This window comes from Acomys minous, assembly GCF_964271855.1.
Source record: "Acomys minous genome assembly, chromosome: 3".
Taxonomy (NCBI): Eukaryota; Metazoa; Chordata; class Mammalia; order Rodentia; family Muridae; genus Acomys; species Acomys minous.
Window position 1 is genome coordinate 95719786 of NC_140485.1, and position 26882 is coordinate 95746667.

Here is a 26882-nt window from a genome sequence, read left to right on the forward strand (position 1 = left end):
GGATAAACCCCCATGCCCAGAGTGTCTCATATAACTTAAGATCAAACCACACAGAGAGCAATAGAAAATCTCCCTGAGAGTCCAAAAGTGCCGCATTTATCTTGCGGGTTTGCTGTGAACGCTTGTCTGGGATCATTGCATGGAACCCACTTCTAGAGTACCTTAGTCTTTACAAACAAGAGAAAGATAATGGTTTGCTGTTGGTACAGGCATGTCATGCTCAGGTGTTTAGATAGCCATGCAGCAAAATTGATCTTAGCATCTGACTACTTAGCTCATGAACGAAATACCTAGCTCTGGCACTGGCTTCATAGACTACACTGTTGTATTAACTCGTCTGAATCAAAGACGATAAACCTTAGTGAATTCATTTCAGAACTTTAAAATCACATCATATAATTTTTTTAATAATTGCAGATCTTCCAATAAATAACTGCAATTGTATACTGGAGTATTTCACATATGGTGACATTGGACCTGTTGGTAGTGGATAGTTCCAGAAGGAGGAGGAGGGCCATTCTTTATTGAGGATGGCTCCTGGCAGGTATCCCATGCTCCAGTGGGTGGCCCACACCATGCACATGTGGGCAGCAGTAACTAGTCACTTAAAAAAAAAAGCCATGACGTTGGGAGAGGGTGCATTTGTTGGGATATGGGGGAAACAGGGAGCTGGGGGACAGTTACAATCATATTTCATTCATGTATACGATTCTCAAAAATAAAGAAATATAAGAAATGAAGCCACTGGAAATGGTGGTGTACACCTGAAATCCCAGCACTTGGGGAGGCAGAGGCAGGCAGATCTCTGTGAGTTCCAGGCCAGCCTAGTTTACAAAGCGAGTCCAGGACAGCGAAGGCTACACAGAGAAACCCTCTCTTGAAAAACCAAAACCAAAACAAACAAACAAATGAACAAAAACAAACAAACAAACAAAACAAAACCCAAGACAACAAAAAAGGTACATAAATTTGAAGAGTACAGTAAAATCAGATGGTAAGACAATCAGACACACAGCAGATTAACATTCTTCTAGTTTCTAAGTGAATGCTGAACTTTGAAAGGTTGAAAATTGTACCTCCCGGATGACTTCATCTAGTATTTCAGCTTGTTTATCATATGGATGCTCAAAGTTCACATCCTTGGCGTGTCTCAGAGTGTCCTCTATCATGAACTGCACCTCTGGGTGGTTTTCGGTCACGTCTTCTAACAATTCATCTGTGGAGACTAAGGTCAGAGGAGTTAATCTAAATTTCCCTCCTGGACTGGGGGGGAGAATGCTATCTGTGGTAAGGCGTGCTGTGAACGTGCAGCCGAGGAGAGCCTTAACTTTGTGTTGCCATGGCACCTGCTAGAAGAAGGGAGAGTCACCATGAGCCGTACACTCACAAACCGGAAGGGCGGCGACGTGAAGTCGATCTATCAGTATGCGAGTCATGTTAAGGAAGGATCCTGTCAAGGAAGAGAGAGTGAGGGACCAGAGCATCCGGGAGCGAAGGTGGACATAAGCATTCAGGGAAGGAACCATAAACAGGGTGGACACTTCCAGTCATAAACAAGAGTCAGCGTGAGGGGGTGGGGGTGGGGCAGGAGGCAGGCAAGCTGGAGCTTGTTGGGGGGAAATGTTGGCACAGACTTGATTTTAGCTCTTATTCCTAGCAGGGCTGAGGGGGCTCCAGGTGTCTCTGCCATTTAACTGTGTGTCTAGCCCTCTGGTGAGGCAGGGGTTGGCAGTTCCTCTGACTCCGCCACTTCTGAATTTCCAGGTTTGCTTTGGAGCTGCTCTGCTGTAGGACTCCGTGTTAGAAGCGCGTGTTCAGAGCCGGCAGCTGCCTCCTGCCCTCCTCTTTGCCTTGGAATGTCCTCAGAGAAGAAAGAGACCCAGTTCCCTGAGATGCAGAGTGGAAGAGTCGAGAACCATGGGGAAAGAGGGGCAAAACAGAGTCAGGTAAGGATGCCACAAGGGCCAAGCTGCTCTGTTCATGCACATCCATTCTCCTCTTTCTTTCTTTCTTTCTTTTTTTTTTTTTTAAAGATTTATTTATTATTACGTATACAATGCTCTGTCTGCATATACACCTAGAGGCCAGAAGAAGGAATCAGATCACATTATAAATGGTTGTGAGCCACCATGTGGTTGCTGGGAATTGAACTCAGGACCTCTGGAAGAGCACTCAGTGCCCTTAACCTCTGAGCCTTCTCTCCAGGCCCCATTCTCCTCTTTCTTAACAGCAACAGCATTCTTTGCCTGGAGGCCACACATGTGCCCAGATGGAAACATGTATTTCCCAACATTCCTTTCAGCTTGGATAGTCAATAACACTCAAATAGGTTTGGTGATTTAGTTGTTGTTTTTTGTAAGCTTCCTGAGAACTCTTGTGTATTATTTATTTTTTCCACTTTAACGTGTGTGCATATGATGTGCATACTTGTGTACAGGCACACTCATGAGTGGGTGTGTATGAATGGGTATGTACGTGGGTGTGGGGGGCCAGAAGTTCATGTTGAGAATTGTCTTTTTATTATTTTTTATTCGTTGAGGCTGGGTCCCTTAGTGAAACCCAGAGTTCCCTGGTGTGGCTAGTGTCCCATCTTGCTTGCTCTGGGGACCCTCTGACTCTGTCTTCAGAGGGTGGGATTCTAGGTGGCGCTGCCACGCCCATGAGACATTTGCATGGGTGCTGAAGATGTGAACCCTGGTCCTGTACGTCAGATGCTCTAACCACTGAGCGACCTCCCCAGCTCTTCCTGCCAGTTCCTTAACACAGCTAAGTGACAGTCAGCTCTTATCTCTTGCTTTTGACCCATTTTCTGCTCTGACACGACAGCCAGAGCTCAGAATTCATTCTGTGGATTAGCATAATAGCCACATACCAAGGATGGTGGAGCAGAGAGACTACCTGTTTTCAAAATGCTCGTCTCACCAAAACGATATGTTGTGTTATTGTTTTCTGTGCTCATGAATGTCCAGCTGTTCTGTACTGTAAGGATACGATAGTACCCTTTAAAGACAATGGTGAGGTGAGAATGCTCAGTGGGGATGTTTACCTAGAATAAGCAAGGCCATGGGTTTGATTCCCAATGGCTCACTTGCATGCATGTTGTATGCAATAGTGGTTTTAAGATATTATTATTATTTTATAATTTAATTTTTAAAATTTAAAAAATTTTAAATATATTTTATTAATTTATTCATATTACATCTCAATTGTTAGCCCATCCCTTGTATCCTCCCATCCCTCCCTCCCATTTTCCCCTTATTCCCCTCCCCTATGACTGTGACTGAGGGGGATTACCTCCCCCTGTATATGCTCATAGGGTATCAAGTCTCTTCTTGGTAACCTGCTATCCTTCTTCTGGGGGCCACCAGGACCCCCATCCAGGGGACCTTATCAAATATGGGGCACAGGAGTTCATGTGAAAGTCAGTCCCCACTCTCCACTCAATTGTGGAGAATGTCCTGTCAATTGGCTAGATCTGGATAGGGGTTCAATATTTACTGCACACATTGTCCTTTGAGCAGGACCCCTGGGCCCAGATCCGCCCATCATAACGTTCTATTTGTAGGTTTCCAGGACCCTCTGGGTCCTTCTATTTCTCCATTCTCCCATGCTTCTCTTACCTAGAGTCCCAATAGGATGTCCTCCCCTCTGTCTCACTTTCATGGTAAGTGAATATTTTCATGGGACATGCTCCTTGGGTTAGTGTCCAGATATAAGTGAGTATATACCATTTGAGTCTTTCTAATCTGGGTTAACTCACTCATTATAATCATTTGTAGTTCAATCCATTTGTCCACAAATTTTGGGAATTCCTTGTTTTTAATAGCTGAGTAGTATTCCATAATGTAAATGTACCACAGTTTCTTTATCCATTCTTCAACAGAGGGACACTTAGGCTGTTTCCAGGTTCTGGCTATTATGAATAAGGCTGCTATGAACATGGTTAAGCAAAGTTTCTTGTTGTGTGCTGGAGCATCTTCTGGGTATATTCCAAGGAGTGGAATAGCTCGGTCTTGCAGAAGCCCTATTCCCAGTTTTCTGAGATAGCGCCAGATAGATTTCCAAAGTGGCTGTACTAGTTTGCATTCCCACCAGCAATGAAGGAGTGTTCCTCTCTCTCCACATCCTCACCAGCTGTGGTGTCGCTTGAATTTTTGATCTTAGCCATTCCAATGGGTGTAAGATGGAATCTCAGAGTTGTTTTGATTTGCATTTCCCTGATGACTAAGGATGTTGAACATTTCTTTAAGTGTTTCTCATTATTATTATTATTATTATTATTATTATTATTATTATTATTATTAATTTGGTTTTTAGAGACAGGGTTTCTATGTGTAGCCCTGGCTTTCCTGGAAGTTGCTCTGTAGACCAGGCTGGCCTCGAACTCACAGAGATCTGCCTGTTTCTGCCTCCCAAGTGTGGGATTAAAGGTGTGTGCCATCAGGGACCAGCTAGTTTTATTTTTTAAACCACATGTTTTTTTTCTTCTAAATTCCAAAAGAGACACTAATTCCTCATGGACATTTAAGAGCAGCAAATTTCTAGCTACTAATTGACCCTTGTCTGAACTCTACTCTTCTTCTAGATGAAGGTCTCAGGACCTCTCTTTCATTGTAGACATGCCACTGAGTTCTTTCTCATCTGTGAACAAAACAGCGCTGAAGAATATGTCGTGGGTTCTGAAGGAAAGTTTGGTATGGGTTCAGGGACCCAGAACTCTGGTTGCAATTTATAATTCTGGAAAGTGAACATATCTGGTAACAGCTGTAACAAAGCCAGGATTTTAGTTAGATATATTGCCAATGAATCTAAAGCAAGCAAGCGAGCAAGCGAACAAGCAGGAGTGCCTTTTCTGAGTCAGCAGTCTCCAGTTCCTGAGGCCATGGCCTCTAAGTTGGCCTCAGGGAGACAGGCTGTCACTGCTGGCATCTCTGCTGTTGGTAGGCCATGGGTACCTGCTTCTAAATTGGACAATGTGGGAGACGGGCTGTAGATTGCTGAGGGAACTCACCAGTGTCCAGATATAGGGTTCCCAGCAGCCACTTGCTGGTTATGTCTGCATGGGTGGCCTGTTGTGAATGCGTGTGTGTGTGTGTGTGTGTGTGTGTGTGTGTGTGTGTATGCTTGTGTGCTGGTGTGTGAGTGAGTGTGTGTGTATAAGAGGGTGACACACATGAATTTCTAACTGTGCCTAGTCAGTTCTTACCAATTTGAAATAATAACGAGGAAAGCATGTATGTTTGAATCAGTAGGAGGAAACAAACAAACAAAATTAACTACTTATAGTACATCAAATTATTAATATGCTATAAAACCGAATACTAAAAAGCTGAACAACAGCAGCAACAAAATAACAACAACAATCTAACAAAATCTTATAAGAACCAGAACACAAAAGCAAAATTTTAAATCCTAAAAATAAATACACAAATCAATAATAGAAAAGCAATTGCTTGATTATGGAAAATGCCTCCATTAATTCCAAAATAGCAAGATAACTTAGTAGGGAAACTACTTAGCTTTGAAAAAATATACCTGAGAAATAAGGGACTAACATAAGTTGTTTTTGAAGAAATGAAATAATGTAATTGACACAATAAATTAGAAAAATTGATGAAAAATAAAAATCATCACCCATGTAAAAGGAAATAAATGGTGAAAAATATTAATAAACCTTAGATGTAAAAATTAATATAAGCCTGAGGAAAAATAATAAGCAAAAATTATATATATCTGTCTATTATTAGAGAAAATATAATTTGGACTAACTTACATGCAAAACAATTTTCTGTAGCTTTATATTTATTTATCTAGTAGTTCTATTAATGTCAATATCCAGATAAAATTTATATTAAAAGTACATTGAAACATTACTTATTATAGCAACCCCCCCACACACAAATTTATAATATAAAGAACTGTCTTGGGGCTAGAGAAAAGGGTCGGTGGCTGACAACTGCCTTAAATCCAGGTTCAGTGTATCCAACGACCTCTTCTGGCCCCTGTGAGTTCTTGTATGCCTGTGGTTGGTAAAGCAAAGACACACAGACACAGACACAAAGACACACACACACACACACACACACACACACACACACACACAAATACACATTGATAAAATAAAATACACTAATATCTAATGGCTAAGCCATGATCTATACAAAAAATAGTGCAATTCTTCTTTTTCTTTCTTCTTCTTCTTCTTCTTTTTTCTTTTTTGTTTTTTTGTGACAGGGTCTCTCTGTGTAGCCTTGGCCATCTTGGACTCGCTTTGTAGACCAGGCTGGCCTCGAACTCACAGCGATCCACCTGCCTCTGCCTCCCTGAGTGCTGGGATTATAGGCGTGTACCAGGTGCCCTGGTACAATAGTGTAATTCTTTAAAACAAGGGTTAAAGTATTTTCTGATAAATTAACATAACTGCTTATTCAAACAATTGTTTAATAACATAACTGTTAGTCAAAAGTGGCAGAATACTAGACTTTATGGCTATTGTGATGACATTGTAGACATAATGTTGTATCACGTGTTGCTGTCAGGAATTTAGCAGGTGAACAGAACAATGTTATAGGGTTAAGTATCACAACCAATAATGACATTTCACGACTATAATTATGTTTTTTTTGACACTTTGATTCCAGCATACCAGAGTTGGTACAGTGCTTTCAAAAAGGAATTTATAATCATATGATAATGGTTATACAACACCGATCTTTCTTGGGGTTCTGCGTGCATATCACCCTTCATTTTCTGTGTCTCTTCTTCATTTTGATAAAGCTATTCTATTCTATAGCTGTTTGACTGAAATCTGCAAAAGTAAAGCCTGCTTTTCTTAGTTAGTTGGTTTGTTTGTTTTCGACACAGGGTCTCTCTGTGTAGCCTTGGCTGTCCTGGACAAGCTTTGTAGACCAGGCTGGCCTCGAACTCACAGCGATCCCTCTGCCTCTGCCTCCCAAGTGCTGGGATTAAAGGCGTGCGCCACTACTGCCCAGCTTAAAGCCTGCTTTTTTTTTTCCTTCTGAAATTTTCAACTATTTGTGTATTAATTTTGCTCTCCCATATGATGGTCAAGATGGAGTAAGGTCCATTAACACTTTTATTGGCAGTTCGTTTCCTTACCGTCTTTGTTGGTGTCCACAGCGAGGGCGTTCTCGGACTTTGGTTGGTCTACATTGGCAATATCTAAGGAGCTAAGTTTCTGGGAACCTTGAGTGCCTGCTGCGGCAAAAGAAGAGACTTTACTGACTCACCTACATACACCAGAGGAACCCCATCTCTGACAACTCAGGGGGTCTGTTTTTACCTTCGTCATCCACTGAGGACAGTACGTCTTCAGAACCTTTAAACATTCTATAGTCCATGTAGTCCTCATACTCCTTTTTTGTATGCTGCAGTTCCCTTAGGGTCTTCTCCTCTGGAAGACAAACGGCGATGTTTAACCCCTGGAGACGGGGAGACAGGTAGAGAGGCTAACAAGTGCTGCTCAAGGTAGACAGCCTTGGACTCCGCCTCACTCTTCTGTAAGAGCTGTGGGCATCTCAGCCACTTGACCTACTTGGCTCGTGTCTTCCTAAGGCAAATGTAGAGCATTACATTCGAAGCATTGTGAGCATTAGCTGGTGTGGACAGGGGACTCCAGCTCCCTGTTGGTGGCTAACCTGTTACATGATATATATTATGTGATTTATAATGCTTACTAGTCTCCCTTGATGAAATTTTGTTAACTATATGTGGGGCTAGAGTTCTGAAGCTGGAAGAGTTAAGAAGGTTAGCTTTATTGTCAGACTTAAAATAATCAGTGAATTTTTAAAGGGTTTTTGGGTTCACAGCATATAGGAAATTATTTACTTGTATATTCCAGTTGGGAAGACATTTTATGAAAAGCTTCAACACTTATGTTTATTTCTCACAATGACAGTAACAAGAATTATTACAGATTGTAGCAAACAGGAAAGATGGGTTTAAGTTTCAATCTAGCATCTTCACCTTAACAAGACCAACTCACATTCTAGCCTCCCTCACTGTCTGCTCCATCAGCACCCTGCTCCCTCACTGTCTGCTCCATCAGCACCCTGCTCCTGTCACTACTGTCTGCTCCATCAGCATCCTGCTCCTGTCACTACTGTCTGCTCCATCAGCATCCTGCTCCTGTCACTACTGTCTGCTCCATCAGCACCCTGCTCCTGTCACTACTGTCTGCTCCATCAGCACCCTGCTCCTGTCACTACTGTCTGCTCCATCAGCATCCTGCTCCCTCACTGTCTGCTCCATCAGCACCCTGCTCCTGTCACTACTGTCTGCTCCATCAGCACCCTGCTCCTGTCACTACTGTCTGCTCCATCAGCATCCTGCTCCCTCACTGTCTGCTCCATCAGCACCCTGCTCCTGTCACTACTGTCTGCTCCATCAGCACCCTGCTCCCGTCACTACTGTCTGCTCCATCAGCATCCTGCTCCCCTCACTACTGTCTGCTCCATCAGCACCCTGCTCCCCTCACTACTGTCTGCTCCATCAGCATCCTGCTCCTGTCACTACTGTCTGCTCCATCAGCACCCTGCTCCTGTCACTACTGTCTGCTCCATCAGCACCCTGCTCCTGTCACTACTGTCTGCTCCATCAGCACCCTGCTCCTGTCACTACTGTCTGCTCCATCAGCACCCTGCTCCTGTCACTACTGTCTGCTCCATCAGCATCCTGCTCCCTCACTGTCTGCTCCATCAGCACCCTGCTCCTGTCACTACTGTCTGCTCCATCAGCACCCTGCTCCTGTCACTACTGTCTGCTCCATCAGCACCCTGCTCCTGTCACTACTGTCTGCTCCATCAGCACCCTGCTCCCGTCACTACTGTCTGCTCCATCAGCATCCTGCTCCCCTCACTACTGTCTGCTCCATCAGCATCCTGCTCCCTCACTGTCTGCTCCATCAGCACCCTGCTCCTGTCACTACTGTCTGCTCCATCAGCATCCTGCTCCCCTCACTACTGTCTGCTCCATCAGCACCCTGCTCCCCTCACTACTGTCTGCTCCATCAGCACCCTGCTCCTGTCACTACTGTCTGCTCCATCAGCACCCTGCTCCTGTCACTACTGTCTGCTCCATCAGCACCCTGCTCCTGTCACTACTGTCTGCTCCATCAGCACCCTGCTCCTGTCACTACTGTCTGCTCCATCAGCACTATGCTCCTGTCACTACTGTCTGCTCCATCAGCATCCTGCTCCTGTCACTACTGTCTGCTCCATTAGCACCCTGCTCCCTCACTACTGTCTGCTCCATCAGCACCCTGCTCCCTCACTACTGTCTGCTTCATCAGCATCCTGCTCCTGTCACTACTGTCTGCTCCATCAGCATCCTGCTCCTGTCACTACTGTCTGCTCCATCAGCATCCTGCTCCTGTCACTACTGTCTGCTCCATTAGCACCCTGCTCCTGTCACTACTGTCTGCTCCATCAGCACCCTGCTCCTGTCACTACTGTCTGCTCCATCAGCATCCTGCTCCTGTCACTACTGTCTGCTCCATCAGCACCCTGCTCCTGTCACTACTGTCTGCTCCATCAGCATCCTGCTCCCCTCACTACTGTCTGCTCCATCAGCACCCTGCTCCCGTCACTACTGTCTGCTCCATCAGCATCCTGCTCCCCTCACTACTGTCTGCTCCATCAGCACCCTGCTCCCCTCACTACTGTCTGCTCCATCAGCACCCTGCTCCCCTCACTACTGTCTGCTCCATCAGCATCCTGCTCCCTCACTACTGTCTGCTCCATCAGCACCCTGCTCCCTCACTACTGTCTGCTCCATCAGCACCCTGCTCCTGTCACTACTGTCTGCTCCATCAGCATCCTGCTCCTGTCACTACTGTCTGCTCCATCAGCACCCTGCTCCTGTCACTACTGTCTGCTCCATCAGCATCCTGCTCCTGTCACTACTGTCTGCTCCATCAGCATCCTGCTCCTGTCACTACTGTCTGCTCCATCAGCACCCTGCTCCCTCACTACTGTCTGCTCCATCAGCACCCTGCTCCTGTCACTACTGTCTGCTCCATCAGCATCCTGCTCCTGTCACTACTGTCTGCTCCATCAGCACCCTGCTCCTGTCACTACTGTCTGCTCCATCAGCACCCTGCTCCCTCACTACTGTCTGCTCCATCAGCACCCTGCTCCCTCACTACTGTCTGCTCCATCAGCACCCTGCTCCTGTCACTACTGTCTGCTCCATCAGCACCCTGCTCCTGTCACTACTGTCTGCTCCATCAGCACCCTGCTCCCTCACTACTGTCTGCTCCATCAGCACCCTGCTCCTGTCACTACTGTCTGCTCCATCAGCATCCTGCTCCTGTCACTACTGTCTGCTCCATCAGCACCCTGCTCCCTCACTACTGTCTGCTCCATCAGCACCCTGCTCCCTCACTACTGTCTGCTCCATCAGCACCCTGCTCCTGTCACTACTGTCTGCTCCATCAGCACCCTGCTCCTGTCACTACTGTCTGCTCCATCAGCACCCTGCTCCTGTCACTACTGTCTGCTCCATCAGCACCCTGCTCCTGTCACTACTGTCTGCTCCATCAGCACCCTGCTCCTGTCACTACTGTCTGCTCCATCAGCACCCTGCTCCCTCACTACTGTCTGCTCCATCAGCACCCTGCTCCTGTCACTACTGTCTGCTCCATCAGCACCCTGCTCCTGTCACTACTGTCTGCTCCATCAGCACCCTGCTCCTGTCACTACTGTCTGCTCCATCAGCACCCTGCTCCTGTCACTACTGTCTGCTCCATCAGCACCCTGCTCCCTCACTACTGTCTGCTCCATCAGCACCCTGCTCCTGTCACTACTGTCTGCTCCATCAGCACCCTGCTCCTGTCACTACTGTCTGCTCCATCAGCACCCTGCTCCTGTCACTACTGTCTGCTCCATCAGCACCCTGCTCCTGTCACTACTGTCTGCTCCAACAGCACTCTGCTCCCTCACTACTGTCTGCTTCATCAGCATCCTGCTCCTGTCACTACTGTCTGCTCCATCAGCACCCTGCTCCCTCACTACTGTCTGCTCCATCAGCATCCTGCTCCTGTCACTACTGTCTGCTCCATCAGCACCCTGCTCCTGTCACTACTGTCTGCTCCAACAGCACTCTGCTCCCTCACTACTGTCTGCTTCATCAGCACCCTGCTCCTGTCACTACTGTCTGCTTCATCAGCATCCTGCTCCTGTCACTACTGTCTGCTCCATCAGCATCCTGCTCCTGTCACTACTGTTTGCTGCATCAGCACCCTGCTCCTGTCACTACTGTCTGCTTCATCAGCATCCTGCTCCTGTCACTACTGTCTGCTCCATCAGCACCCTGCTCCCTCACTACTGTCTGCTCCATCAGCACCCTGCTCCTGTCACTACTGTCTGCTCCATCAGCATCCTGCTCCTGTCACTACTGTCTGCTCCATCAGCACCCTGCTCCTGTCACTACTGTCTGCTCCATCAGCACCCTGCTCCCTCACTACTGTCTGCTCCATCAGCACCCTGCTCCCTCACTACTGTCTGCTCCATCAGCACCCTGCTCCTGTCACTACTGTCTGCTCCATCAGCACCCTGCTCCTGTCACTACTGTCTGCTCCATCAGCACCCTGCTCCCTCACTACTGTCTGCTCCATCAGCACCCTGCTCCTGTCACTACTGTCTGCTCCATCAGCATCCTGCTCCTGTCACTACTGTCTGCTCCATCAGCACCCTGCTCCCTCACTACTGTCTGCTCCATCAGCACCCTGCTCCCTCACTACTGTCTGCTCCATCAGCACCCTGCTCCTGTCACTACTGTCTGCTCCATCAGCACCCTGCTCCTGTCACTACTGTCTGCTCCATCAGCACCCTGCTCCTGTCACTACTGTCTGCTCCATCAGCACCCTGCTCCTGTCACTACTGTCTGCTCCATCAGCACCCTGCTCCTGTCACTACTGTCTGCTCCATCAGCACCCTGCTCCCTCACTACTGTCTGCTCCATCAGCACCCTGCTCCTGTCACTACTGTCTGCTCCATCAGCACCCTGCTCCTGTCACTACTGTCTGCTCCATCAGCACCCTGCTCCTGTCACTACTGTCTGCTCCATCAGCACCCTGCTCCTGTCACTACTGTCTGCTCCATCAGCACCCTGCTCCCTCACTACTGTCTGCTCCATCAGCACCCTGCTCCTGTCACTACTGTCTGCTCCATCAGCACCCTGCTCCTGTCACTACTGTCTGCTCCATCAGCACCCTGCTCCTGTCACTACTGTCTGCTCCATCAGCACCCTGCTCCTGTCACTACTGTCTGCTCCAACAGCACTCTGCTCCCTCACTACTGTCTGCTTCATCAGCATCCTGCTCCTGTCACTACTGTCTGCTCCATCAGCACCCTGCTCCCTCACTACTGTCTGCTCCATCAGCATCCTGCTCCTGTCACTACTGTCTGCTCCATCAGCACCCTGCTCCTGTCACTACTGTCTGCTCCAACAGCACTCTGCTCCCTCACTACTGTCTGCTTCATCAGCACCCTGCTCCTGTCACTACTGTCTGCTTCATCAGCATCCTGCTCCTGTCACTACTGTCTGCTCCATCAGCATCCTGCTCCTGTCACTACTGTTTGCTGCATCAGCACCCTGCTCCTGTCACTACTGTCTGCTCCATCAGCATCCTGCGCCTGTCACTACTGTGTGCTCCATCAGCATCCTGCTCCTGTCACTACTGTTTGCTGCATCAGCACCCTGCTCCTGTCACTACTGTCTGCTTCATCAGCATCCTGCTCCTGTCACTACTGTCTGCTCCATCAGCATCCTGCTCCTGTCACTACTGTTTGCTGCATCAGCACCCTGCTCCTGTCACTACTGTCTGCTCCATCAGCACCCTGCGCCTGTCACTACTGTCTGCTCCATCAGCACCCTGCTCCTGTCACTACTGTCTGCTCCATCAGCATCCTGCTCCTGTCACTACTGTCTGCTCCATCAGCATCCTGCTCCTGTCACTACTGTCTGCTCCATCAGCACCCTGCTCCTGTCACTACTGTCTGCTCCATCAGCACCCTGCTCCTGTCACTACTGTCTGCTCCATCAGCACCCTGCTCCCTCACTACTGTCTGCTCCATCAGCATCCTGCTCCTGTCACTACTGTCTGCTCCATCAGCATCCTGCTCCTGTCACTACTGTCTGCTCCATCAGCATCCTGCTCCTGTCACTACTGTCTGCTCCATTAGCACCCTGCTCCCTCACTACTGTCTGCTCCATCAGCACCCTGCTCCCTCACTACTGTCTGCTCCATCAGCACCCTGCTCCTGTCACTACTGTCTGCTCCATTAGCACCCTGCTCCCTCACTACTGTCTGCTCCATCAGCACCCTGCTCCTGTCACTACTGTCTGCTCCATCAGCACCCTGCTCCTGTCACTACTGTCTGCTCCATCAGCACCCTGCTCCCTCACTACTGTCTGCTCCATCAGCATCCTGCTCCTGTCACTACTGTCTGCTCCATCAGCACCCTGCGCCTGTCACTACTGTCTGCTCCATCAGCACCCTGCTCCTGTCACTACTGTCTGCTCCATCAGCATCCTGCTCCTGTCACTACTGTCTGCTCCATCAGCACCCTGCTCCTGTCACTACTGTCTGCTCCATCAGCACCCTGCGCCTGTCACTACTGTCTGCTCCATCAGCACCCTGCTCCTGTCACTACTGTCTGCTCCATCAGCACCCTGCTCCCTCACTACTGTCTGCTCCATCAGCATCCTGCTCCTGTCACTACTGTCTGCTCCATCAGCATCCTGCTCCTGTCACTACTGTCTGCTCCATCAGCATCCTGCTCCTGTCACTACTGTCTGCTCCATTAGCACCCTGCTCCCTCACTACTGTCTGCTCCATCAGCACCCTGCTCCCTCACTACTGTCTGCTCCATCAGCACCCTGCTCCTGTCACTACTGTCTGCTCCATTAGCACCCTGCTCCCTCACTACTGTCTGCTTCATCAGCACCCTGCTCCTGTCACTACTGTCTGCTCCATCAGCACCCTGCTCCTGTCACTACTGTCTGCTCCATCAGCACCCTGCTCCCTCACTACTGTCTGCTCCATCAGCATCCTGCTCCTGTCACTACTGTCTGCTCCATCAGCATCCTGCTCCTGTCACTACTGTCTGCTCCATCAGCATCCTGCTCCTGTCACTACTGTCTGCTCCATCAGCACCCTGCTCCTGTCACTACTGTCTGCTCCATCAGCACCCTGCTCCCTCACTACTGTCTGCTCCATCAGCATCCTGCTCCTGTCACTACTGTCTGCTTCATCAGCACCCTGCTCCCTCACTACTGTCTGCTCCATCAGCACCCTGCTCCTGTCACTACTGTCTGCTCCATCAGCACCCTGCTCCTGTCACTACTGTCTGCTCCATCAGCACCCTGCTCCTGTCACTACTGTCTGCTCCATCAGCACCCTGCTCCTGTCACTACTGTCTGCTCCATCAGCACCCTGCTCCTGTCACTACTGTCTGCTCCATCAGCACCCTGCTCCCTCACTACTGTCTGCTCCATCAGCACCCTGCTCCTGTCACTACTGTCTGCTCCATCAGCACCCTGCTCCTGTCACTACTGTCTGCTCCATCAGCACCCTGCTCCTGTCACTACTGTCTGCTCCATCAGCACCCTGCTCCTGTCACTACTGTCTGCTCCATCAGCACCCTGCTCCCTCACTACTGTCTGCTCCATCAGCACCCTGCTCCTGTCACTACTGTCTGCTCCATCAGCACCCTGCTCCTGTCACTACTGTCTGCTCCATCAGCACCCTGCTCCTGTCACTACTGTCTGCTCCATCAGCACCCTGCTCCTGTCACTACTGTCTGCTCCAACAGCACTCTGCTCCCTCACTACTGTCTGCTTCATCAGCATCCTGCTCCTGTCACTACTGTCTGCTCCATCAGCACCCTGCTCCCTCACTACTGTCTGCTCCATCAGCATCCTGCTCCTGTCACTACTGTCTGCTCCATCAGCACCCTGCTCCTGTCACTACTGTCTGCTCCAACAGCACTCTGCTCCCTCACTACTGTCTGCTTCATCAGCACCCTGCTCCTGTCACTACTGTCTGCTTCATCAGCATCCTGCTCCTGTCACTACTGTCTGCTCCATCAGCATCCTGCTCCTGTCACTACTGTTTGCTGCATCAGCACCCTGCTCCTGTCACTACTGTCTGCTCCATCAGCATCCTGCGCCTGTCACTACTGTGTGCTCCATCAGCATCCTGCTCCTGTCACTACTGTTTGCTGCATCAGCACCCTGCTCCTGTCACTACTGTCTGCTTCATCAGCATCCTGCTCCTGTCACTACTGTCTGCTCCATCAGCATCCTGCTCCTGTCACTACTGTTTGCTGCATCAGCACCCTGCTCCTGTCACTACTGTCTGCTCCATCAGCACCCTGCGCCTGTCACTACTGTCTGCTCCATCAGCACCCTGCTCCTGTCACTACTGTCTGCTCCATCAGCATCCTGCTCCTGTCACTACTGTCTGCTCCATCAGCATCCTGCTCCTGTCACTACTGTCTGCTCCATCAGCACCCTGCGCCTGTCACTACTGTCTGCTCCATCAGCACCCTGCTCCTGTCACTACTGTCTGCTCCATCAGCACCCTGCTCCCTCACTACTGTCTGCTCCATCAGCATCCTGCTCCTGTCACTACTGTCTGCTCCATCAGCATCCTGCTCCTGTCACTACTGTCTGCTCCATCAGCATCCTGCTCCTGTCACTACTGTCTGCTCCATTAGCACCCTGCTCCCTCACTACTGTCTGCTCCATCAGCACCCTGCTCCCTCACTACTGTCTGCTCCATCAGCACCCTGCTCCTGTCACTACTGTCTGCTCCATTAGCACCCTGCTCCCTCACTACTGTCTGCTCCATCAGCACCCTGCTCCTGTCACTACTGTCTGCTCCATCAGCACCCTGCTCCTGTCACTACTGTCTGCTCCATCAGCACCCTGCTCCCTCACTACTGTCTGCTCCATCAGCATCCTGCTCCTGTCACTACTGTCTGCTCCATCAGCATCCTGCTCCTGTCACTACTGTCTGCTCCATCAGCATCCTGCTCCTGTCACTACTGTTTGCTGCATCAGCACCCTGCTCCTGTCACTACTGTCTGCTTCATCAGCATCCTGCTCCTGTCACTACTGTCTGCTCCATCAGCATCCTGCTCCTGTCACTACTGTTTGCTGCATCAGCACCCTGCTCCTGTCACTACTGTCTGCTCCATCAGCACCCTGCGCCTGTCACTACTGTCTGCTCCATCAGCACCCTGCTCCTGTCACTACTGTCTGCTCCATCAGCATCCTGCTCCTGTCACTACTGTCTGCTCCATCAGCACCCTGCTCCTGTCACTACTGTCTGCTCCATCAGCACCCTGCGCCTGTCACTACTGTCTGCTCCATCAGCACCCTGCTCCTGTCACTACTGTCTGCTCCATCAGCACCCTGCTCCCTCACTACTGTCTGCTCCATCAGCATCCTGCTCCTGTCACTACTGTCTGCTCCATCAGCATCCTGCTCCTGTCACTACTGTCTGCTCCATCAGCATCCTGCTCCTGTCACTACTGTCTGCTCCATTAGCACCCTGCTCCCTCACTACTGTCTGCTCCATCAGCACCCTGCTCCCTCACTACTGTCTGCTCCATCAGCACCCTGCTCCTGTCACTACTGTCTGCTCCATTAGCACCCTGCTCCCTCACTACTGTCTGCTTCATCAGCACCCTGCTCCTGTCACTACTGTCTGCTCCATCAGCACCCTGCTCCTGTCACTACTGTCTGCTCCATCAGCACCCTGCTCCCTCACTACTGTCTGCTCCATCAGCATCCTGCTCCTGTCACTACTGTCTGCTCCATCAGCATCCTGCTCCTGTCACTACTGTCTGCTCCATCAGCATCCTGCTCCTGTCACTACTGTCTGCTCCATCAGCACCCTGCTCCTGTCACTACTGTCTGCTCCATCAGCACCCTGCTCCCTCACTACTGTCTGCTCCATCAGCATCCTGCTCCTGTCACTACTGTCTGCTTCATCAGCACCCTGCTCCCTCACTACTGTCTGCTCCATCAGCACCCTGCTCCTGTCACTACTGTCTGCTCCATCAGCACCCTGCTCCTGTCACTACTGTCTGCTCCATCAGCATCCTGCTCCTGTCACTACTGTCCGCTGCATCAGCACCCTGCTCCTGTCACTACTGTCTGCTCCATCAGCATCCTGCTCCTGTCACCGTCTGTTCCATCATTTGTTACATGTTTTCTACTCCCTCTCTCACCACTTCCTTCCTTCTCTCTTTCCTTCCGTCTTTCCTTTCCCCTTTCTTTCCTCCCTTCCTCCTTCCCTCCATTCCTTTTTTTCTTTTCTTTTTCTCTCCACCGTCTACAAAAATGTAAACACCGAGAGTATGAGAATTTCTTGCAGTTTGTCTAATTAATGAATTCTGAGTTAATAGTTCTCTTCCTTTTGGTCTTTAAGTGGCCATGAATGTTATTTACATTTGGATTCCAAATGTTGAAATTATGTTCTAAACCTATTTTCTAGATCATCTGGATGGACATTGGGGTGCCATGCAACCTCAGTTCTGAGGTAGGATGATGGATTCTTTTACTGGCTGCTAGGCTAATCAGGAAGAAGAAAGGCAAAATAAGTAGTCATGTATGTTCTTGTTTAGGGAAAATATAACACTGCCATGAAAAGAGTTAATTTCTTATTGAATGGCTTCAAAATAGAAAATGGTAGAAAACTGGCCAGTTTGTGTAGAATGTCAAACCAACAAATAAACCATCAAAATGAAACAAGCAAAAATACTTCTTATAACAAAACTTTACAGAGCACCAAAAAAGATTACCATAAACTAATGACACTGCAAATGTTGAGAAAAGTTTCTCAATAACAGAATTTTAATTAGCTTTAATATACTGTGACTACGTATTTTAGAAATCTAAAACTAACTTGATGTTGGAGTATAGCATAGTAGGTCGAAGAATGAAAAAATATAAGGTTCTCTGGGAGAGCCTTTAAAATTATACTTAGTCAGGCGGATGTTTCCCTTAGTGGCTAAGAACACTCAGGCCCTGCTATTGGGATGGGGTTCATTTTCTAGCACCGACATGTGACCCCAGTACTCAATAGGAAAGAAGAGGACTGAAGGCTCAAGCTTAGCCTGGCCTACACAGTTCCAGGCCACATCTATACATGTGTATATGTGTGTACATGCATGTGTGTGTACATGTATATGCATGCCTATAAGTGTATAAGAAAAACAGACAACAGAGATACAAGTTCTACCAAACCCCTCTATGAATTAAAAAAATAGCCACAGACTTAGAACTCTCATTTTCCCAGAGGAAAACCAAAGCTCACTTTTGTGTTTATTCTAAAATACCCTGACTATGAACATGTGACCGGTTAGGAGCTGGCGAGGGTCCAAGTGTCCTCTGCATTCACTGAATTAGTGTTTAGAGTCGTTTAACTGCCATCTGTAGACATAGAGGGCTGAGGATGCTCGTCACCCAAATGTCCACAGTGCTCAGATAGAAAGCTTCACACATGCTAAGGTGAGTGACTTCTGGGGTATGAGTTAGTTTCTCTTCCTTCCTTCAGCCATTCACTGAGAGACTCTAGGTGTGCAAACGGCAAGGATACTAAAATGAGCACACTAAAGTTCCGGTCCTCAACTAGCCCGGTTTAAGCATTCACCGAGGCACCCAGAGTAAATCACATCAACGGCTCCTTCACCTTGCCTTCTGTTTTGCAAGTCGATCAAAAGTTTCTCTTTCACAGCTTTGATCGCTCTGTTGGTGGCCTCAGTTATGGTATCTTTTATTAGTTTCTCACGGGCTTCATCAAAACGAGGCTGGACAAGTTTGGCATAGTCAATTACCTGCATACCCAATTAGAAATAGTCAAGAAAATTAGTGATATCACAAGATACTATGAATATATAACATATTTCCTATCTATCTATCTATCTATCTATCTATCTATCTATCTTCCAAAAATAAATACTGCTTGAGGCACTTTTGGAATTATATACAAAATTCACTGATTTAAAAAATGCTATTTTATATTAAATTACAAAGTATTTTAAAAATAATTTTTAGTTATGTGTATGTATGTGGGGGGTGGGTGTGTGGGTATGTGCACATGAGTGGAGGTGTCTGCCAAGGTCAGAGGTGTCAGATTCCCCCAATGAGGGAGCGACAAACTTGTTTTTGTTATGATCCCAAGTGTGGGATTGGAATGGTCTTGTGAGAACAGGTGAGATTAATCCACTAGAAGACCAACCACCTCGTGTGGGAGCTTGATTGTTGCCAGCTGAAAAGATCCTGTTAACAGACCCTTGGAGGAGATATATAAATGAGCCCAGAACTGGAGGAGGGGCCCCAGGAGACTTGGGATAGCTTTGGCTGTTCATTGCTCCACTTTCGAGATCCTCCTAGGGAGAACTGCTCGAGGGAAGGCTTCGGGGCTCCTGGCTCCTGCTGAGGTTCCGGGTTCTGGTTACTCCAGGTTCCAGCAGGTGAAATCCTGCCGGCAACACCAGGTGAATCATTCCTCAGAACTGATATCCTTATGGTTTTGTTATTCTTTAATCCTCTTTTCCTATTGTTTCAGTTAGTCGGGTTATAAGGGATGTATGATTGGTTAATAAGTCCGTAATACAATATATTGGTTAAGAAAACTGAACCTACACCCCAGAGCAGGAGTCACTGGTAGTTGTGAACCACCTGATGTGGATGCCAGGAACTGAACTGGATCCTCTGGAAGAGCAAGTGTTGTTCTTCACCCCTGAGCCATCTCTCTAGCCACCTATTCTTAGTTAAAAATAGGTTTATTCATTTTATGTGTATGAGCATTTTGATTGCATGTATATATATGTACCTTGTATGTGCTTGGTGCCCTTAGATGTAAAAAGAAGGCATTAGATCCCCTGAAACTGGAATTACGAACATGCATTACTGCGTAGACACTGGAAACCAAGCCTGGGTCCTCTGCAAAACCAGTAAGTGCTCTGACCACTGAGCCATTGCTCCAGCCACCTTATTTTCTATTTTTACATGTATATGCATTTTGTCTTCATGTATGTTTGTGCACTACACATATAAAATGGAGCTCCTGTTGGCTATGAGCTGTTGTGCAAGTTCTGGTAATTGGGTTCTCTGGGAGAGAAGCCGGTGTTCTAACTACAGAGCTATGAAACCAGCCCCAAGTTTATCAATTTTTAAGTCCATTCATTCTTGTAGGATCAGCCATATATTTTATATGAAAATACATAAAATATATATATATTCAGGTTGCTTAACTTGGCTTCATAAAAATTAAGACATACATACCAAATCAACTTCGCATGTATAATTTATAATACAGTAAAAGCATCCACTTTAATAACTTCAAGAATTTTTGCAGTTATATACATACAACAACCCAAATCAATATTCTAATTTCTACATGAGCTCCAGACTGTTCCCTTTTTCTCTTTTATAGTTGATTCCTCCCTTCTCCTTCCTTTGCCCCAGCTCTCATTCCTGCCCTTGGCGTATTTTATGCACAGCCACTTTACATCAGTTTTATCTTTTCCAGAATTTCATATAAATTATATGGCATGTAATATTTTCAGGCTTTCCTGTTTACCTGTCTGCCTGCCTGCCTGCCTGTCTGTCTGTCTGTCTGTCTGTCTGTCTATCTATCTATCTATCTATCTATCTATCTATCTATCTATTTGGCCATCCATCCATCTACAGACCTAGTAACATTTTTTTATTTTTTGTGAATTTCACATCATGCACCCGACTCCCACCCATGTCTCTGTCCCTTCGTACCCGCCTTCTGCTCTTGCAAACTCCCCTTCCATAGGGAAACAAAACAAAACAAAACAAAACCAAACATGGAAGAGGTATTTTGTCTGCAGCCTTGCCAACACTTACTTGACTTTATGAACCTTTTCAACTCTAGCCATTCTAATGGATGTGGAGACATTTCTCACTGCAGTTTAAATTTAGATTTTCCTAATCACTAAACATTTCAACCTCTTTGTTGTTGAGGGTTGGACTGACCCAAGGCTTCCGCAGAAGGCCTGATGTGTGAAGGAAGACAGCTCCTTGTCTAAAACCACAAGTGGCACTATTTGAAGGGACTGGGAGGTTGTTAGAGGAAGTGTGTCATTGAGGGAGGGTTTTGAGGTTTCAAAAGCCCGAGCCAGGCCCAGTAGCTCACCCTCTCTTCTTGTTGCCTGTGGGTCTGCACGCAGAACTCTCAGCCCCTCCAGCACCATGGCTGCCTCCATGCCCCATGCTTCCCTTCATGATGACAATGGACTAAACCTCTGGACTGTGAGCCAGCCCTAATTAAATGCTTGCTTTTATAAAAGAGTTGTTGCGGTCATGCTGTCTCTCACAGCAGTAGAACACTAAGACAGTATGTGCCTGACCTCAGAAAATTGTACCTCATTTTCTTCGTTCACGTAAGGTAGAATTTGATTTATATGAATTGGGTGGGACTTGCTGGTAAAATGGTAGATTAGAAGCGGACCATGTGTGACATGGGGAAAGAGAGTCAGGAGAGGAATAGGTTCCATCGTAAAGGGAAAGAGAGGAAGACTGCTGGAGAGTCTCAGAGGGAGGCGGAGGTACAACCGCTGTACCGTGCAAAGAATCTGAAGAGCAGCAGGGCAAAAAGAAGTGGCAGAAACCTCTGAGGGGGCAGCCAGGTGGCCCTGGAGAGAAGACACTGGTGGTCTTGTCTTCAGGACACGCCCACAGGCCTTCCAAGCCCCCAACCCAGTTCTGGCAAGACAGTGATTCCAACGAGGGGGTGGGGCCAATCAGCCAGTCAGCAACTGAGAGAAATTCCCTTCCAGGCACCATCTGGAGACTGAACCTACTATTAAAAGCGAGCTCCCTTGGGTGTCGGGGAGTCCCAAAACAGGGACCAGTGACAAGTCAAAGACCCTGAAACCAACTGGCTCTAGCCCCAAGGTGAGAGGAGGCTGTGAGCCCAAGTCCTAGACTTGAGGAGAGCCAGACGCTGACCAGCAGAAGAGAACCATCTCTTCAACTAGGAATAACTTTGAACTTTAATATTCCCTGAGTCTGAGGTCCATTGACCCTCTGGAGCTCGAATAACCATATTTATCTATCTATCTATCTGTAGTGAGAGCTCTGGGGCTCCAGAGAACTACTGTACACCTACAGCTATGTCCCTCCAGCATGGCGACTTAATGTCAATGGGTTTTGAAAGTATGAAGACAGCTTTGTTTCTTCAGATTTTAGTGCTGTGGCTGCTTCCTCGACTCCCAGGGGTCTTGAAAGGCACTTCTCAGCTAAAACAGGAGCCATCTAGGGCATACACTTTCAGTGGCGTTTTGACCTTTGTCTTGGTTTTAGAAAGTTATTTGTTTTTATTTTACTGACCTTCCCCATTAAATCTGTTTACACTTCTTAGTTTATCATTGGGAAGTCATTTTATTTTAATCTTTCCCTATTTTCTCCCCTCTTCATAATGCTCATAATGGTCTTACTCCTATTTTTTATTTAATCTTGCTTCTCCTTTTTTTTTTCTCTTCCCATGTATGAGTCCTTTACCTCAGCCACTCACTATTTCTATATTTACCCAGATAATTCTTGACATTATTTGTTTCTATTTTCATTTCTAAGTTAGTTCTGTGTTGCATTAGTAGGTTTTAATTTATTTTAAGTGCATGTCTTGTCTGGTTTGGTTTGTTGTTGTTTTAGGAGTTTGTTTTCTCCCCCATGAGTGCTACAGGGGATTGACCCCCAAGAGATAAAATGGGAAAACACATCCAAACCAACAGATGCCCAACACCGGAACAAAGGAAACATGCAGGAACAAGGTAACATGACTCCTTTAAAAGATCCAGCTGCTTAGCCGGGCCGTGGTGGCGCACACCTTTAATCCCAGTACTTGGGAGGCAGAGGCAGGTGGATCTCTGTGAGTTCGAGGCCAGCCTGGTCTACAAAGCGAGTCCAGGACAGTCAAGGTTACACAGAGAAACCCCGTCTCGAAAAACAAACAAACAAAAAACCCAAAACAAACAAACAAACAAAAATCCAACTGCTGAGTTCAAAAGTACCAAGATGAAATAAAATGCAAGTTTATTTATAGAAATGACCTGTGACCTAAGGGAATATATGGAAAATTAGGAAGATTTGGGATATAACTAAGGGCAGGGCCAAAAGATTTAGTAAAAAGCTGTGTCCTTCATCCTAAGTATCCTTTTAGCTGCCTTCTCTGTTGTAAATATATTCTGAGCTACATGCAGTTTCCATGCACTGTAGGGTGGAGAACAAGGTCACTGGGAGAGGAGAAGCCAGGATGCAGTGCTGATGCACCCACTGAAATCACCAACCGTGAGCACGGTTGTGACTCCGTGGGGACAGAGAGGGGGCTCCAGGAGGCGTAGGACCCAGGAGAGAGGTGGGGAAAGATGGAGAGACTGCAGGACAGAAGGGCCTGTGACAACAGGGGCGCCTTCGCCATGCCGAACCCAGGGCCAGGGGGAAAGTTAGGACAATCAAGTTCAAGTGACGCTCTGCACACTGAAGCAAGGTCCCCACAGATAGTTACCTTTGCTTTGAAGTGCTCTGCAAGTAGGTTGCCCAGTGTTGTTCTCCCTGAGTACTCGGGTCCAAATATAAAGATTTTACATGGTGGGATGGGCATAGGCGGTAGAAGGTAGAGACGGGGGTTCAGGGAAAACGATTTTAATGTTTCTTCAGAAGAAAGGCAGTACATTTTACCTAGAAAACTTAAAAGACACCATAAGAGTAAAACAACAGAAAGGATCGGGGGCAGGTTTAAACCTTAGGCTCTAGAAAGCTTACTTACCTCACAGAAAAATCCGCTGCTCCTGAATAAATGTTCCCATCCACTAGGGACACGGGGCAAGAACGCCCCCACTTGCTTCGGTGCCATCTGTACCTTGGTGCAATGAGCTTGTAAGATGAGAGCGTACGAAACAGCTCTTCCTGTGAACCGCAAACACTGCCTTTAGCAACGTGGACCTAAGCTTTGCTGGAATTAGCGATACCAAATATTCCACTTTTATTTGGCTGCACTTTACTATTTAAGGAACAATTTAGAATGCAGTTTGGCATTTGGGGCCCTTATAGTGTTTGGTACTCATCCAAGATTTACTAAGATTAAAATCTCTCTCTCCCTCTCTCTCTCTCTCTCTCTCTCTCTCTCTCTCTCTCCCTCCCTCCCTCCCTCCCTCCTTCCATCCTTTCCTCCCCCTCTCCCCTGTGTGTGTATGTGTGGGGCAGGGGGGGCAGCATCAGTTTTCTCTTTCCACCATGTGGGTTTTAGAGTTTGAACTGAGACTGTCAGGTTTGGTGACAAGTACCTGTACCACTCTAGCCATCTCTCTTGACCAGTTTCATTTAAGAAAATCTTATTAAATATTACAGATGATTTTCTCTCATGTGGTAATAAATGTTAACAAAGGATTTTCTATTGTCTACTTCAAAAACGAGAATCTGAAAATATCTTATTGATAAACTTTTAAAATATACCAGACTTTTGGTCAATGAATGTAAGTCTAATCTGTTTTTTGTTGTTGTTGTTTTTGTATTTTAATAAGATGGCTTTTACTATGTAGCCATGACTAAACTTGCTATTGAGACCTGGCTGACCTTGAACTTAGAGATCTGCTTGCCTCTGCCTCCCAAATGCTGGGACTACAGACATGCACCATCGCACTTGGCTCTAAACTTTCTACTTTTTAGGGCCAAGTAGTATTCCACCACCATGTGTGACTGCACTATATTTTGTTCAGCCATTCCCTCACTGATGGCACTGGGAGGCTCCCACGTGTTGGCTGCCGAGAATACAACTTTTATGATTGTTTGCGCATAGCATCTCCTTGTGTTTCTGCTTTCAGTCTGTGGGAGGAAATGCCCAAAAGTCAATTGTTGGGTCTCGCAATAATTTCATTGCTTAACTTTTTGAGGAACCACTTAGTTATTTTTAAAAGTACCATTTTACATCTGTGACATTATATGCTATTCCGTTCAAATCCAGCTCCTGCTCAGACCACAGCACCTACCACAGCCTTCCTCATTCACAGGCCCCGGCTGACATGTTGTCTGTGGGTCCCTAACAGAATCTCTCCCCTGGGGAAGGCGAGCTTACATCAGAGGGGTGTTGGTCACACACCTGCTCTCCACCCCACTTCTCTGCCTCCTCCCGAGGAGTCAAGGGTCTGTTTATAGGCTTGTGCTGTGAACCCCTGCCACCCCCCCCCCCCAAGAAGGGTCTAAGTAAAGACTCGCACTTTTGCTAGTGGCCTTGATTGATGTACTGCTCTCTTTAGATCTTCCTACCGTGCTGTTTGTCTCTGGCAGGAGCCTGAACTTACCTCAGAGCCCCTGCTTTATTCTCTGTCTGTCTGTCTGTCTGTCTGTCTGTCTGTCCATGGCACTAATAACTCTTATGATAAACTCCTTACTTCTTGACAATCTGTCTCAAAGTCCTCCTTGATCCCCAATCTGAGACCATTCAATATCCCACACAAGCATGCCAGCGTTGCATTTTCTCCTGTGCTTGCTAACACATGTCTTCCTGATTTGGGGTAATTGGGATATCACCACCCTTGGGATCACCATCTCCCCATGATCAGTCACACTGAACATATCTTCATGTTCTTTGAAAAGTATTAACTTTATTATTTTGAATCGTGTGTAGACGTATGTGAGAGCATATGGTATGCACATGTGAGCGCAGCTGCCTGAGGATGCCCGGGGCATCTGGTGCCCCAAGGCTGGTGTTACTAAAGGCTTTGAACTGTCTTGCGGGTCCTCTGAAAAAGCAGCTAGTGCTCTTAACCCCTGAAATATTCCTCTAGCCCCCTTTCATGGTCTCATTGGCTATTTATATGTTTGCTCTGCAGAAATGTCTACTTAATTCCCTTGCCCACCTATGAATCGGTTTCTCCATTGCTGTATCCTGGAGCATCCTTCATCCTTCCAGACACCAGCCCCTTGCTGCATGGACGACTGCAGATGTTACCCTCCATCCTGCAGGCTGCTTTCTCATTCTGCCTTCGGTGTACACAAGTTCTGGGTATTTTTGTTATGTGTGCCTTTGATGCCACCTCCTGCTTTGTTCTGCTTTAATCAGAATTAGATCCTACCCCAGAAATTCTGTTTAGAGTGGTTTGGGCATTTGTATATGTCAAAAGCTTTCCATGTTACCCCACTGGACAGTCAGGGCTGAGACCCAGTTTAGATATATTCTGTGGTGCTTCTGTAAGCACGACCTGCCTTTAGTTGAAAAGCATCTAACTAGAGTCCTTCAAAACACACTGAAGCTTGTAGAGCAATCGGCTTAAGCCAAATTCGTACACTGTATTTATCTAACGTTGAAGTAAAGTTTCTTAGATTTTTTTGAGGATTGATTTGTATTTTATGTGTAGGAGCATTTGCCTGAATGTCTATATGCACACCTGGTGTCACAGAGGTCAGAAAAGGGAGTCAGAACGCTTGGGACTGGAGTTACAGATAGTTTCAAACCACCCTGTGGGTGCTGGGAACCAAATTGGGTCTTCAGCAAGTGCAGTGTGCACTTGGAACCACTGAGCTCTTTCTCCAGCCCCACAAAGCTCTCAAAATTACTTGGACATAGAATTTCATCTTAAATCATGGAGACAATCCATTCTCATGAACACATTTACAACTCCTGGCCTAACACAAATGCACGCAGCTCTCCCCGCTGTTTCCCGGGTCTCCCTTCTGCGGTACCAGATTCCAGCTGAGCTGGTTGGCCAAGACCTCCAGCTTGACCTGGCGCCACAGAATAAAACAACTTCTGCAATTATGAGCCTTTTTGAATTTTGGTTTCTACTTACAATACCACTATTTAAAATTTCTATGCA

At 47.3% G+C, this 26882-nt stretch overlaps 1 protein-coding gene across 3 annotated transcripts in view; it reads right to left on the reverse strand.

The window, feature by feature from the left end:
- AK9 (adenylate kinase 9) overlaps positions 1-26882 on the reverse strand; it is a 125556-nt gene that overhangs the window by 67283 nt on the left and 31391 nt on the right. For all 3 annotated transcript variants that reach the window (XR_014777801.1, XM_084775101.1, XM_084775100.1), the window contains exons 11-16: positions 23837-23976; positions 23576-23756; positions 18728-18872; positions 7304-7414; positions 7120-7218; positions 1077-1225 (exon numbers count right to left, since the gene is read on the reverse strand). Coding sequence is in view for 2 of the 3 variants with exons in the window: in XM_084775101.1 (XP_084631227.1) it covers positions 1077-1225; positions 7120-7218; positions 7304-7414; positions 18728-18872; positions 23576-23756; positions 23837-23976 (825 nt within the window). In the remaining variant the exon portion in view is untranslated. The remainder of the gene's footprint in view (positions 1-1076; positions 1226-7119; positions 7219-7303; positions 7415-18727; positions 18873-23575; positions 23757-23836; positions 23977-26882) is intronic.